Source organism: Battus philenor, unplaced genomic scaffold (assembly GCF_028537555.1).
Source record: "Battus philenor isolate CCGP_79_NKW_IND1 unplaced genomic scaffold, ilBatPhil1.0.hap1 SCAF_14, whole genome shotgun sequence".
Classification (NCBI taxonomy): domain Eukaryota; kingdom Metazoa; phylum Arthropoda; class Insecta; order Lepidoptera; family Papilionidae; genus Battus; species Battus philenor.
This window is the reverse complement of record NW_027181676.1, coordinates 10,078,782-10,093,431: the sequence shown is the minus strand read 5'-3', so window position 1 is coordinate 10,093,431 and position 14,650 is coordinate 10,078,782. Positions and strand designations below refer to the sequence as shown.

The 14,650-nt window shown below is 33.6% G+C and overlaps 1 protein-coding gene across 3 annotated transcripts in view; it reads left to right on the top strand.

Moving 5' to 3' along the window:
- Positions 1 to 14,650, top strand: part of LOC137933826 (RNA/RNP complex-1-interacting phosphatase homolog) — a 64,255-nt gene that overhangs the window by 30,398 nt on the left and 19,207 nt on the right. For 2 of the 3 annotated variants that reach the window (XM_068777888.1, XM_068777887.1), the window contains 3 exons: positions 5,782 to 5,816; positions 6,044 to 6,131; positions 8,579 to 8,658. In XM_068777888.1, the coding sequence (XP_068633989.1) occupies positions 5,782 to 5,816; positions 6,044 to 6,131; positions 8,579 to 8,658 (203 nt within the window). The remainder of the gene's footprint in view (positions 1 to 5,781; positions 5,817 to 6,043; positions 6,132 to 8,578; positions 8,659 to 14,650) is intronic. The other variant, XM_068777889.1, reaches the window with a different exon arrangement.

Here is a 14,650-nt window from a genome sequence, read left to right as displayed (position 1 = left end):
GAATGAATTAAAATTAGTTTACATGTTTCGATCTATTTTAACAATGATAACTTACTACAACTTCTTTATTTATTTGACTGTTCAATTTAGGTAATTTTAATCGCGAGTTTTGGACCAATAAAGTTAAATATCATGTTGTGAAAGATACAGAACATCCAAATGTTATAAGAGTACGTTTGAATTTTTTAGCAGTAAAGAAATGCTTAAAGTTTAAGAATAAATGCTATTTATGTTTTGTTTCGGAGCCCCATTACATTGCGCACTGAACGTTCAGATGTAAGTTTTTTTTTTTTTTTTTTTTTAGTAGAAAATTTAGTTACCAGTTACCAGTTTATTATTGTTTTTTTATATTCTTCCAGGCTTTCATTTCCTATTGTTTAGTTCTCATTTAATAAACGGTAAAAACATAGATGCGATGCTTTGTCGTCTTATATACATAGAAAAATTCGCACGAATATTATGACTACACTGTCTTCGTATTTTTTTTGACTTGTATGTGTTATCAAATTAAACAATAATATTTGAATTGTTAATCCCAAATGGTATATCAAGCACATAGTAAATTGTTTATTTTCGTATTTCATCTGTGGATGTTACTAATGTCCCTGTTGAAGTATTTTTTTTATTTTTCCATGTAAATAGTGATACCTTTATTGTAACTGTCGGTGCTTGAATGTTTTTTGAAACGGACCAGTTTAAAAATAATGTAAAAAATCTAAAAACAGGTAATGTTTGTCTTTATGTCGGTTAGTTTTTGTGATGAAGTTCCATCTCGTGCTACGATGTACACCGTTACCGACTTAAAATGTAGTCGTACTAATCTCAGTGATACTTTACGTGTAGGACGTCCTCATTGACATCAATTACTGAAAGTAATATAGACGGTGTGCGGCTCATGATAGCGTTTTACAATACAACTTTACAGCACTAGTATAAGTCAAATTCTAAGTATTTAGCACCATTATATAGGCATTAGAAAGGTTTAGCCTTAAAATAATCGTGTAAAATTAAAAAAAAAACCAAGAGTCACTAAAATGTCTGTGAACGAACTGGTAGAATGTCATAAAATTTTGTCGATTCTAAACTTTTTAATACCAAGTCTAGCTATAAGTTCGGTTACAAAAAAAATATCCGATAATTTGTAAAAAAAATCTTATTTTACAGTTTTATATGTGATTATGTAGGGTGAAAAAGAAATGTTAACGTACTAAACTAGTTATTCCAAGTGTCCACCGTAAGCTTTAACGCTCGCTTTTAAACGGTCCGGCCACGCGTCGGTAGATTTACGAACGGTTTCCATTGGAAGCTAGATCAATGCTGACTCTAAAGATTACTTGAGCGATTCAATATTTAGGTGACGCTTATAGTAGGCCATGTCTTCTAGCGCTGACCACAATTTATAGTCCAAAGGGTTAAGCTCGAATCTGCCGAAGGTCAATCATCGGCAGAAGCTAAAGTTTGAATTTCAAATTAAATTTTTTTTTAAATGTATGTAAACAGTCAGTAAAAGAATTTATGGCTAGACTAAGTATATGTTAGACAAGGAACTTATTGAATGGCGCATTTACAATATACTTTACTGTTAATATATCAATATTTATAAAAAATTAACACAAATTTTGCAGAATTCGTCTTCACAACATTATTCGATAAAAAAGGATTTCACAGTGCAATATTTTTTCTCAATTCCTAATTAATACATCGGCGAGTAGTCATAATTATCTCGGCAGGTGGTAATCATCCCCCACGGTGTTTGCAAATGTACAAGTGGTGTGTCGTAAAAATGCAAACTCACTTTTATTGCACGCCTCGACACATCGTAAGTAATGTGTCGTCGCGTCGTACATTTTTGTCAGCGGGTAATCTGCGATTTATTTACCCTCAACGCTGATTATTTTATTCGTTCGTGTCATTCGGCGGAGTTTCGTTGTATCGCTGAATTAGTTGAAGTTCTGCTTTCTCTATTATCCTAAAAGATTTATGACGTCGCAATATTTGTTTTAATAAATTTCTATAATCAATATATATATATATAGTATTATAATATCAATTCACATAAATTTACTATTTAAACTGTTAAACAAAAAAAATCCTAACAGTCATTTTAAATTAGTAATTATAAAATGAAAATACGCATTTGTTCATGTCAGCTAATAGTCGCTTGGTGAAACGGCTGATAACGTAATAGGCGTCGCCCTATGGAATCGTCATCATCATCGTCATATCAGCCGATAGACGCCCATTGCAACGCTTAGGTCTCCTCCAAAGATAGTCACAAAAACCGGTCTTGCGCTGCCCGCATCCAGCGACATCGCAGGACCTTGATTATGTCTTCAGTTCACCTAGGGCCTACACACGCTTCGTTTACTGGCTCGTCATCGCCCCCTCAAGAAACTTTCATCCCCATCGACTACAGGCTGCACGAGCGTTGTGCTCTGCCGACTGCCACTACACTCTGCAGACGAGCAATTAGCGTAGTTCAATTAAAATGCGTTAATAAAAGTTAAATAAGTTTAATTTTTCTTAGAGACCGAATCAAGAATATCTGTAGGTACGAAAGTAACTGATGTAGATTAGCGGGCTGGCAAGTTGAATTTGCAGTGGGCTCGCTACATAGGCCACAGAACGGACGGCGGTTGAGGGTTTAAGGTTATGAAGACCACAGATTGCATCAGAGCACGTATACCCAGAGGGTCAGACGATATGGGTATGATGGTCGGAAGAAGGTGGATACGGGTAGCTTCCCACCGGTCCTAACTTTTTGGGGAGGATTATATCAAGTAATAGATGCCCTTCAGCTAAAATTGTGGTGATAAAATTGATTTATGTATGTGAAACATAATAATTTCCAGTTGGGTACTCTAATATTTTCAAAGTATTATTTATGTTTAATATTCATCGACATCAAGTTCGATTAAATAATCCGTTGCAAATTATTTCATCTAATCATAAACACTAACAATTAGGTTTAGTCGGGATGTTGAAGCGAGTTCAATAAGTAATGTACATACGTATAACTCCCGCCATTAATTATTTATCTCACCTTCTGGCGTGGAACATAACGAATGGACTTGCGGAACGAGTAGCGTTAGCAATTGTGGTTATATATGTATATTATTATTTACATTGTAAGTGTTAGGACATGAAAGGCCTTTTTTTAATAATCATTTACTAATATTATTATTTGTTGTTAATTTTTAGGTACAGATATTAAAAATTTTAAAGTGGTGAATTTATAGCTCATTTGGCAGCAAAAAGTTTTAGAGCTTCTACATCTAATTCTAATCACTATGTGTAAAGTGATTACTCTATGTGTTGAAATGCGACAAGCCAACAACTTCTGCCAGTAGTCTTCATGGATATACAGTAAAGATTAATTAAATTTAATATGTTGGAATCCGAATTTTAAAAAAAAGGTAGGGTACGTGTTATATATAAAGTAAGGGCTGAATAAATAATAAGAATTTTACTCCAATGAATTCTTTTCGTTATTAGATAAATAGCGTTAAAAGTATAATATATTTAATGTTAGTTATTGAAGGTGTGTAACATTATCTACATTTTTCTGCTGACTGTATTGCTTTCATTGATATATATTGGCGCCTCGGTGGTTGCAGATTCAGCCATGTGATTGAGAGTTACGATTGTCATTAATATCGTAATGGAATCGATTTATGTTCACAGATCATCATATCGATTATATTGCTGTAGTCGTGCTGTATTTAATTTTAAGTTGCCTAAGGAGTTTTCAGCTTATTAGTAATGTTTACGGTGCGAAGCATTCTGTTTTTATCACGTTAAATTTTAAAATTTAATTATCTCTTAGTGTGAATAGATAATAAAATTAGTTTGTAATAATTTATTTTATTAACCTGTGCATTTAGATAAAATATTTCAGTTAGAAAATAACCATATATTCCCCAAAAATACTTGTAGTTTTAGCTGTGCTGTAAAAGATATGTTATTTGAGAATGTGAATGCTTCGTGTCTTGTATGCTTTCATTAATATGGTTTTCATATAAAAGTGTTTTTTTTTTCATTTTACTGTATCAATATTAACTATCATTATAATTTTAACATACCATGGTCATCGAGGTAGCTAGAAATATTCGTCTGTTGGCAGTGGGCAATGTAACCCACATGGCTCGTGCATCCGGCGGCTGTTGAGACCGAAAAGTTCTTGCGGGGCGACCAAGAGATACCTAAGATATAGTTAAGTAAGAAAGGGACTAATATATAGTTACTTCCGCTATGCAACAGTAGTCGTGCCACTGCAGCACTCGGTGTTTGGCACTAGTCGGTGTAACATTACTCCTGAGGATGCCCCGTGGAGCGGTGAAACACGTGTTGAGTAAATTAACGGTGGTAGTTGTGTAATTTGCATTGTTTGTCGCACGCGCATTTATCAGCAGGCTGGTGGGCGGTGTACTTCATTGCACGACTACTGCTGCATAGCGGAAGTAGCTATTTATTAGTTCTTTTCTTACTTAGGATGGACTTCCGCAAAGTAACGCCTGAATCTATTAGATATAGTTAAGGTCGCGAAAGCTTGCTGGATGCGAGCAACGTAATACCGGTCGTCGAGGCGATGTTTAGGGAAGACTTGTGCCTTGCAGTGATCGTCTACAGGCTGATATAATTATGATACTTTTTACATATGTAGACATGAATAAAGATCGGTTTCCACTATATATAATCCCAAAGTAGAAGTTTAGCGCCGCTGTGTTTTATCCAACGAAGTCCGAAGAGTCGATTATGTGTGCAAATATAAATATTTTTCGTTACATACCAGAAATAGAGCTGCTTTTTTATAACACTTTCCATTTAATTTTCTTATTTTGTTACAACAGTAACATAAAATATTTTGTTTACGTTAACTATAAACGACATTTTTCCATAAATTTATTAAAGAGCGTGTACGTTTTAATATTGTTTAAAAACACGATGGCGTCCATTTAATCTTTGGGTCACCGTTAAATTCAATCGGCTGAGAGCAATGTTAATCAAAACCGTGATTAAGAAGCAATGTTCAATATTTATACGAGTATTCCTCATCGTATAATATTCATGAACATCTTTTAATCGGCCACTCTTAAAGGCCACCGGCAAATTTTAAATTGAAAATTTACCCCTTTTAAACACTCCTCCTGCTGTTCATACGCCCTTTATAAACATTTTATATACCTTATATGTCACATCAACACCATCAATAAATAATATCTACTATCCGAGCCTATTATTAAGGTAGTCTGACATTTTATTTTAGAAGGTTTTAAATTAAATTGAATTTTTTACACGTAAAAAATTTGCCCTGGGGTGCAATCGAGATGAGTTTCGGAGATTTATGGAAATTGATTTGGGTAAATTACAGTATTTGAAATTCTAATGTTTTTTCACCCTTTTAAGAAGTTAAATAACAATCGATTTGGTTTCTTGGAACGGTATTTTGTTTGTTTTACGTAAATTAGTTTCACCTGCTTTTTTCGTTGTCAAATTTTATATGCTAACGTTTCGGATGTTCCCGTCCAAAACTTGATCCCGTCAGGTGGCTCAAGGCGGGCAAAGTTCATCGACACCGGTGAGGTAGGGCTAGCCGATGATTGATCAGGGCCTGTATCAGTGTACTGTCGCCTACGTGCGGCTTTTTCAAAGACTCATTGTCTTTGACCACGGAAGCGGGTTTGATGGCAACGTAACCTTCAGGATGTCTTTCAAAACCTCTACGCTAGATTATTTCAATCCATAGAAATATTCATTAATTTATTTTTTGTTTTGTTTCAGAATGTCCAAGTTAAACATGTTGTGAATAATGACATGTAAGTGCCTTTTTATTTTGTTGGTAATATCGATAGAAATCACAAATATATTTTATCGCTTTTAGAAATTGCATTATATAACACTAATGTTTCTTTTCTACCTAACACAGATATGTTCCGATTGATGCTCAAATGTCAATAACGCTATAGTGAATACAAACTATATTTATTTCTCGTGTCCATAGATAATTCTATTTTATTATAAACAATTTTTATTTTCTTTCTAGATGGGATATTAGGATGCTTTTAATACATATACCGAATTTAGGCGCAATCTTCGATCTTACGAATACAACGCGATATTATGATCCAAAGGTAAGCTTGTATTTTAATGTTTTATTAATTTGCATATTTATTTATAAATTTCTTATACAATATGTACCGGCGAACTTAATGCCGAAGACATTTTTTTATCATCTAATCATTTGTGCGGTGCAGAGATAGGTTAATGATAGGTGAACACATCCTATTTTGTTTTAATTTTTTAGTCTTGCGCTTTAGTTTTGTTTATAAATTAATGCGCTTTGCTATGAGAAATTATGGCTACCTATACGACCAATGTTAAATTCAAAATTAACTCCAGTGAATAGGAGGGCTGCATTCGAGGTTGTTTATAGTAATGAAAGGCAATAGTATTTCGCGGCGCGAGTCAGCACGCGCAGTTCCGAATAACGACTTTTGTTGTTAGGATAGCGCCCGCAGGACGCCCGCTAACAAAATGTGCTAAAAGTGCTAGAATACTCCGAAGCAATAAAGTTCCGTCCAGTTTTATGACGGAAAGTTACATTTTCCACTACGATGTCAGTCCTTGCATATGTACGCTTACCATGTTTTAATGTTCAAGTGTACGTTGATCGTAAAGCTTGTGTTATAATAGAACAGTTACATAAACGATTAGTTTTGTACAACCAGTACTACCGACAATAACAAATTGATAACGAATTATAACTTGTTTGCGTTAAGAATGCTGTCAATCATCATTGTCTGACGGCCTAGCCATGTCTATCTAATATTGTTCTTAATTATGAAATTGATCACTTGGATCACATACTTTCGAACGCAACGGTTAACAGAGTTAACTTTACAGAGTCGCGTAGCTAAGTCAACGGACAATGATTATGCTAGTGCTTTATTAACGCGAAGGGACTGTAAATGTGATTTTGTTAAAGTACATAATTTTTTTTTATTCGAAAATAAAAATAATTTTTTTATTTTCATTTTAAGCACCGATATTTTTTTCTTATATTTCAGGAGTAATATGCTACTAGATTAATGCTTAATTGTTATATATTAAAATAGATATGTCAGTCAAGAAGATACTATTAATTAGTGTAAAAAATTTCGTTAAATTAAATTAATTTAAATTAAGAGTTATTGTTTATGGATGTAAAGGTTAAAAGGAGTGTATTCTCTATCAAAAATCAATGACTGATAATTTAGTAAGAAAAAGCGTTCACAAATTCAGATTACTACGCATCAAAATAAATTATCGTTTACTACCTGTTCCTGTATACTTTGTGTTGGCAAAATTTATTGCCCTGCCGGAATCCAATAGGAAAAATAAATTAATATTACATATTTCAGAGTGATCATTTTATACAAGGTTATTGTAAATAGACTTAAACGTTTTAAATCTTTTTGTTAACTAATAAGCTGTGCATTCAGCCCTTTAAAGCTTTTATACGTATAACCAGTGACCTTGTACAGTATAGCAGTGTAAAATAAAAACCACTTTTACTTAAGTTATTGTTATAAATTTAGAGTTAACATCAAGAATAAGATATCGTAAGTATGTTACTTAATAAACACTTAGATGGTTCACTAAACTTAGAAGATTTGTATCAATTGCTCTACAGTCTATAATCAAGCGTATTAAGAGATGTTTTACTTATTTTTATAGATCGTATTTTACAGGGCGACACACCCTGGCCATTGACGGCGCTTGTCAACTCAACAGCGCGTGTCCGCGCTGATTGGCCCCGTCAACTTGAATTACACTCGCGTTACTCGAATTGAAACACTCCAGTCAATTAAATTGGTGTCTCGAGTCGGTTAATAGAAGGGATACGTGATTTTTTAAAGTGGAAGATTCGATTCATTTTGTTCTCTGCATTGTCAGTAGTAAAATGAACGGAAAATGATTTTTCTTGCGCTCTTTAGGATTGCATTAAAACGTTTATCAAACAATGTTGTCATTGCAAATATATACATATATTCGCAGATAGGAAAACGCTTTTCCTAAATATTGTTTCTTTTGTATTTGGCGTTTTAATGTTGTTTTTGCTCGATTCTTGAAGACATATATATGTTATTGTGTTTCGGCAAACATTATCGATGTTACGCCGAATGAAAGTCTCCAGACTTTCATAGAAGTAACATTTTGGCAACGGACTACAGGCCAAAAAGTATTTTTATAGATAATATTTGTTTAAATTAGGTTTCAATCATCAATTAGGTTAAAATCACTTTAGCCAATCGTCTATCAGTTAAATCAGGTCATCGGTCTGTTAGGTTACCACTCTAATTTTTAATTTTGTTAAAATTTCAAATAATTGTATTTTTCGAAATGTTCGTTATTTTTTTGTTACTTTTACCGGTGATTTTTATTGTTAATAGTTTTACTACTTTCTAATGTTTCAATACAGTAACATAAATGACTTTTAATTACATTAGTATTACTTTATATTACACAGTCTTTTTGTAGAGAATTTTATTTTAACATGCATTTATGTAGTTTGAAATCTAAGTTTTCTTTGTTACAGAAGTTTGCTGCAGCGGGTGTATATCATAAGAAAATCTTCATGCCGGGCCGCATCATTCCGCCCGAGAACAAAGTGATCGAGTAAGTTGATATTGTAAACAATTATTATCAGCGATACGAAATAACGACATACAATGAATAAAAACTATCAATTAAAGTCAATATTATTCTATTATTTTTGCTTTTTCAATAAAGAGGCTTTCGCTCTAAAGTATTATCGAAATCGCTGTACCGCGCTGTAGGAATGAGCGGCGAGGTGGGGGTTGGAGAAAAAAGAAGATAGGCACGCTGCCACAAGCGTTGATTGCCATCAACACTTGTGGCAGCGTGGCTCTGTACCATTAGTCGACAGACTACTTCCCTCGTCTCGCGGCGCGCACTATAGAGACGTGGTTTTAGTAAATCAGTCAGTCACTTCAGTTACTAAACATTTCTGCAATAAGGCAAGGATTACATGCTAATTGAAAATAAAGGTAAATGTCCCATCGCTAGTGGATCTTTTCCCTTTAAAACTGTTGTCTGTTCGTTTGTTAACCTTCGGGATTTTTAGTAAAATTCTAACTTTATTTACACTTGTTAAATTTTTAAATTTGATAAATGTCAAGAAAATCACGTAGTATAAGTGAACATAGTAAATGTGTTTTTGTTTACCTGAAACCTTTCACTTGTAATACTACAAAACAGGAAACTACAACGGATAATCAGTATTTGTCTATAACAAAGCAAAGCTACTGCGTACTTTAAAATATTCGATTGAAGATTTGAAGACCTAGTACGTATCGTATAACTTTCTGAAATACAAAGGTGTTAGACGGTAGTAAAATACCTGAAGCGTTATTTATTCATTTATTATAAAATTTTATAAAATACTTTGCACAATTTTCAATGTTTTAGCGCACTAGCTCGGTCTCAGTACTAAAGTGTCAATGATTGATTCGGTCGTTGTCAATACGCAACTGCAAAGTTGTAGAAGTGCCGCGTAAATCAAGCGACGCCGAGCTATCGATCAATGCAAGTCGCGTTATCTTTTTGCACTCGTCGCTTGTTTTTAATTTGAAGCGTCGAATTGGCGCCATTCGTAGGCCGAATATGGGTAATGTTATAAATCTCGCTAGAGACGTGGGCGACTGTTCGCTGTAGCGCAGTGGAACTCTACGGATTCGACTGGAGGCGCGCACGGAGCCTGTGTTCGACGCCCGAGTAACGCGCCCACGCGGACGCTTTCGGAATTTGAAAGGCATTTGTCGCTGCCCCGACGCGTCTCGCCTTACCCGTAACAGATGTCCGTGTTAATAGAAAAACAAATATTTTATTAACTCGTAAATCTATGTATTAAGACTACAGCTAAATCGTAACGTACTGAAATCAAGTGTTGACAGAATTCTAAAAATAATTATACTCTTCTAAGTACTCGTAATTCCTTAACTAGTAAATCATGAGATCTTTGCTGTTGATGGCAGTATCTAAGTTCCTTTTCGTTGTTGGTGAATAATGAAAACATTATAACATCTATAGGGTCTAAGAGCTTTAACTATATGATTATCTCGGCCATTTGTCTAGTCTTTTGTTAGTCGCTGCGCGACGTCGTCGGCCGACCTCGTCATAAATTACCATCGGCATTTCTCAGATAGTTGGTTCCTGTTATCGCGCCCGAGAACCTCGCATCTGTTTGTCAGTTAAGGATAGACAAATGTGCCACCCGTAAAGCTACTACGGATTGTCCGCTCGCCGGTCAAATTGTTTGGACGTATATCGCCTTCTAAGCGATTGCGTAAACTTTGACTTTATTTATTTAAAAATTCATGAACCGTAACGGTATATTGATCTGTTCTTAATAAGACTCTTGACGTGACATCCTTATGTATGTTTTCGTTTCTCCTTACAGAGGATAAGCAAGTCTATTTTCCAGAATTGTTGAATAGCATGATGTGCATTTTAAAAAACTATAAAAAAGTTAGTACGTCTTATATAACAAAGAAATTTTATAAATTTTATAAATTCATAAGCGTTAAAAGGGTGAAAGTATTTGCAGAATGCGGTCAACAGATTAAGAAAATCCGGTGATAGGAGCTCCGTGACCTTTTATTGAAGATGATCAGACGCACGCACATAAAGACGCTCGCGTGCTCCGATCGTGCCTCCATTTATCACATGAGTATTTTTACTTGTTTCCCCTTGTCGACTGTGCACAATCATGTCGTCATTACAAACCGATGCGTGTACTTACAGATCGTTCGAACTATAAATTCAGACCAACGCCACGTGCAGGAAGATTTTTGACTTTTGTTTTATATACGTAATTTAAAGTTGGCCGTACTAGAAAAAATAGTTAACTGCTTTTTTTGTCTTTTAAAAAGACGATGTATTTATCTGATATGTAGTATAAGAGCATGCATATAAGCTTAAAAGTAGTTCAAAATAAATCTGATTAATCTTTAAAAAACATATGATGCTAAATAGAAAATGTATTTATAAAAAGATCGTTGATTAATTAATAATTTTTAATTAATTAATAATTAATTAATAAATTTCATTTTAGTAAAAAAATTAATAATAATTAATTGTTGTACTAAAATGGACCTCCTATTGCACTTCCGTGTTATTTACACTGTTGTTCAGTGATACCCATTGTTAGGAAAATCATTAGCATCTTCACTACAAAACTTGAGAAGTCGCGTGTGCTGATGCCATGCGAAATTGAAGATATAAAATACATAAATTACTACTAAGGTAAAATCCAATTAAAAAGACAGGTCTCAAACTAAACAATACGTGATTTAAAATGAACATGGTAAAAATATTAATGCCGCATACACAACTATTATTTTATGGTTCATTAGTTAAATAGCTAGTATAATATTTACTTACAAAACATTTAATTAAACCATTTGCCAAACGAAGAACATGTAAACGTGTGGAACAACCTTTAACACTCGTAAAGTTCGATTAACAGTATAAATGTTTAATAGAGCATTCGCAACCAAAATTTTTACAATTACGTCGAAATATAGTTCGAAACAAAATTTCGGGAAAAATTTTAGTAACTCAATACTTGTATATTACGTAGCTAGCTATCTCCCGGCTGTTTCGCGAAATAAATGAACGTCTCTTTAACCACCAGTGCGTGTTATATTTCGTAAAGTCCATTTATAGCTGACCTCTTATCGCGGACAAGAACATTTCTACCAAATTTTGTCTCTAGAACTTATGGTCCACAGATATCGCCATGAGTCAGTACAAAGATGGAATCTCTAATATTTATACATGTGTTATTTTGTATACATTGTATCCTCCTATTTGATATTTTTCCTATCTAGATATTTACACACTTGTATGCCGTTGATCTCTGCACAATAGGTTGACTGGTAGAAAATGCCTATAAATCTAAGTTCGCCATTACACTGTGTGTATAAAGTACCAAAATAATAAGAAAATATATACCGAAAGAACTTCGTAATATTTCGTCTTTCCACCTATTCTAAGTGGTTCGCTAATTTTTCTTAATTATCATGAATATACATTTATTTCTGAAAATAACATAACAGGGCGAACACTTTGTTAAAAAAATCTTTTCTCAATCAAGTTAATTGAATTTAATAACATTAATACTTATGCAGTCAAATGTATCAATTTAAAGTCGCTAGCATAGTCTATCTTTCCAAAGCCATAAATGAGATATAACACAGTAATGACCACAGATTTAGGTTGACTTAAATATCGCTTTAAAGACTAAGCTTTAATTAATCTATCTGCCGAATCGTTCATGATGGTATGTTAATATCAAAGGAATATTTAAAAGGCAATAAAACAAAGTGTAGTCATGAATGTTAGTTCACATATAATAATATTTTTCTAAAAGGACGTAGCATTAGAACGCAATTGTCGTAATTAAAAATAATAACTGACTTGAAGCCATTTAAGCAATTATACCGTTCTTTTCAGCCTTCTCTACCTGATTGGGTTTTTCCACTCGAACTTGAGTGAATCAACTAAAATGGAAATGACTTAATACAATGTCAAATTGTCTTGTAATAACTATCAATCATGTGCTAATAGATACACAAACAAAAAATAAAGACGAAAAAAGCTCAAATGCGGATTTGACGTGTTCGGATGACATAGAATCGAATGTACATATTGAATAAATAGATTCGGCCAATACTTATAATGCTGTAAGCAACATATTCCATACAAAGGCATTAAAAAGAGTCGTCACAATGACATTACTTTTGTTTTTGAGATGAAATCTTAAAATGTTATGTTGTAAGCTAGACATCTTTAGGACTTGCAGGTTAACATATGCTCATTCAACGTAAAGCGAACAAACAACAATAATTAAAAGCTCAGAGATACTAACGAATAACTATAAATTTAGGTTATTCAACAACTATTCTACCCGTAAACGTAGGCGCACACTCGAAAGCTCGTGGACACGAAAATAAAAATAACCTTAAAAATAGGTTTAATTCTTTATTAACGTTCGTGTAAATCCGTAATCTGTGGATGTTATTTTTTTTCATCTTGTAACGCGATTGCAAAATTTGTCTAGTGCTGACTATACGTGACTCTTCTAATTTTTTGGAGCTACCTAAATACACATACACCCTATAAGTTTTACTTAATATATCCATTACAAAAGTTATTTGCAACTTTTTGTTTATGCGTACACCATAGTAACGTCGAAAAATTCACGCGTGTAAATAAAACTCATTTGTTGCTAGGATACATTTTTTTCTGTCTGGTCATTGTTGTCTTTTGGGATTTATGATTAGTTTGAGGGGTCAGAACGCGAAAGAGGTTCAGTTCAATTCTCGTTTACGTTACTTAGCTCGAGGCTAGGACTGCTTTGAGAATCGCGGCACGGATACATCACGTGCAATAATTATAATGGGTCACGGATGGAGATCTCCCATTCAATTTATCTGCGGTGAAAAGAAGGTTTCTTTCCGGGCGTTTTGACTGTCCGGTCTGACTGGTTTGACTATAGTCCAAACAGTACTTATTTGAAAAATAGTGCCCAGTTTCTGTTTGTTTTCTTGTTACTTATTAAAATCTGTAGAGGTACTTGTAATATCATTTTGATAACTTTGATAACTTTGGTCTTGCATGTATTTAGAATACTTACCAGGTTACATTTAGTATTATGGTTAACATATGAACAAAAAGTCGATATAGGCAAAAATATTTACTGGTAATAAAAGCACTGTTTACTGGTTTGCAAGAGGCCATCTAAGATAGTAGGGCTTAAAGATCCATGTACATCGTGTAATGGGAGAGTAGCTTCGTTGGGTTTTGTATTTCAATTCACCGAGTTATATAATTTCTATAATGAAGCATTTTTTAAAGCTACAGAAATATTTATTAAAATTGAAAATTTTTTTGAAAGTTCTTTCTATTCCTTTTGTAGTCATGTGTTTTGAATTGTGTATTATTAGGATTTAGGTATTAAGTTGTTTTGGTTAAGGTATTTTGCTTCTATTATAAATAAATATAAATAAATCAATAAGGTAAAGCAATTTTGTTGTATGGAAAGGAGGTAGGATAAAGTGATGCCAGGCTTATGATTTCTATGACTTTAATAGGAGCATAAAATATAAAGTAATTAAAATTACCTCTATTAACAATTGCAACAAGTGTTTAGTCTTTTATTTGTTGTAAATCAAACGATATGCTTGATAATTACATGTAATAATTACAGTGTACATGAATATTGAGGACGCGGTTAATATTGGTTTAAGGAAATAAGATAATAGTGCATATATACTTAGGTAGGTATTTATTATCATCATTTAAACCGTAGGATGTCCATGATGACAAAGCGTGCCTATCCCTCCATAGCTCACGAATATGACCCGTTGAAAGTAAATTCCTACAATCTTGCCTTGTGAAAGTAGTCTGTTCATCTTATCGATAGATGACCTTCGCTGCATTCTATGGTCAGTAGTTTTCATTTCAGAAGACAAGATTCTAGCTACCATATGGATATGCGCAATAAGTGGCCTACCCCCTATCACTTTAAGATGCCAATCCGCAATTAGGCATTATGGGAATTCAACTATCAGTATTTATTTAT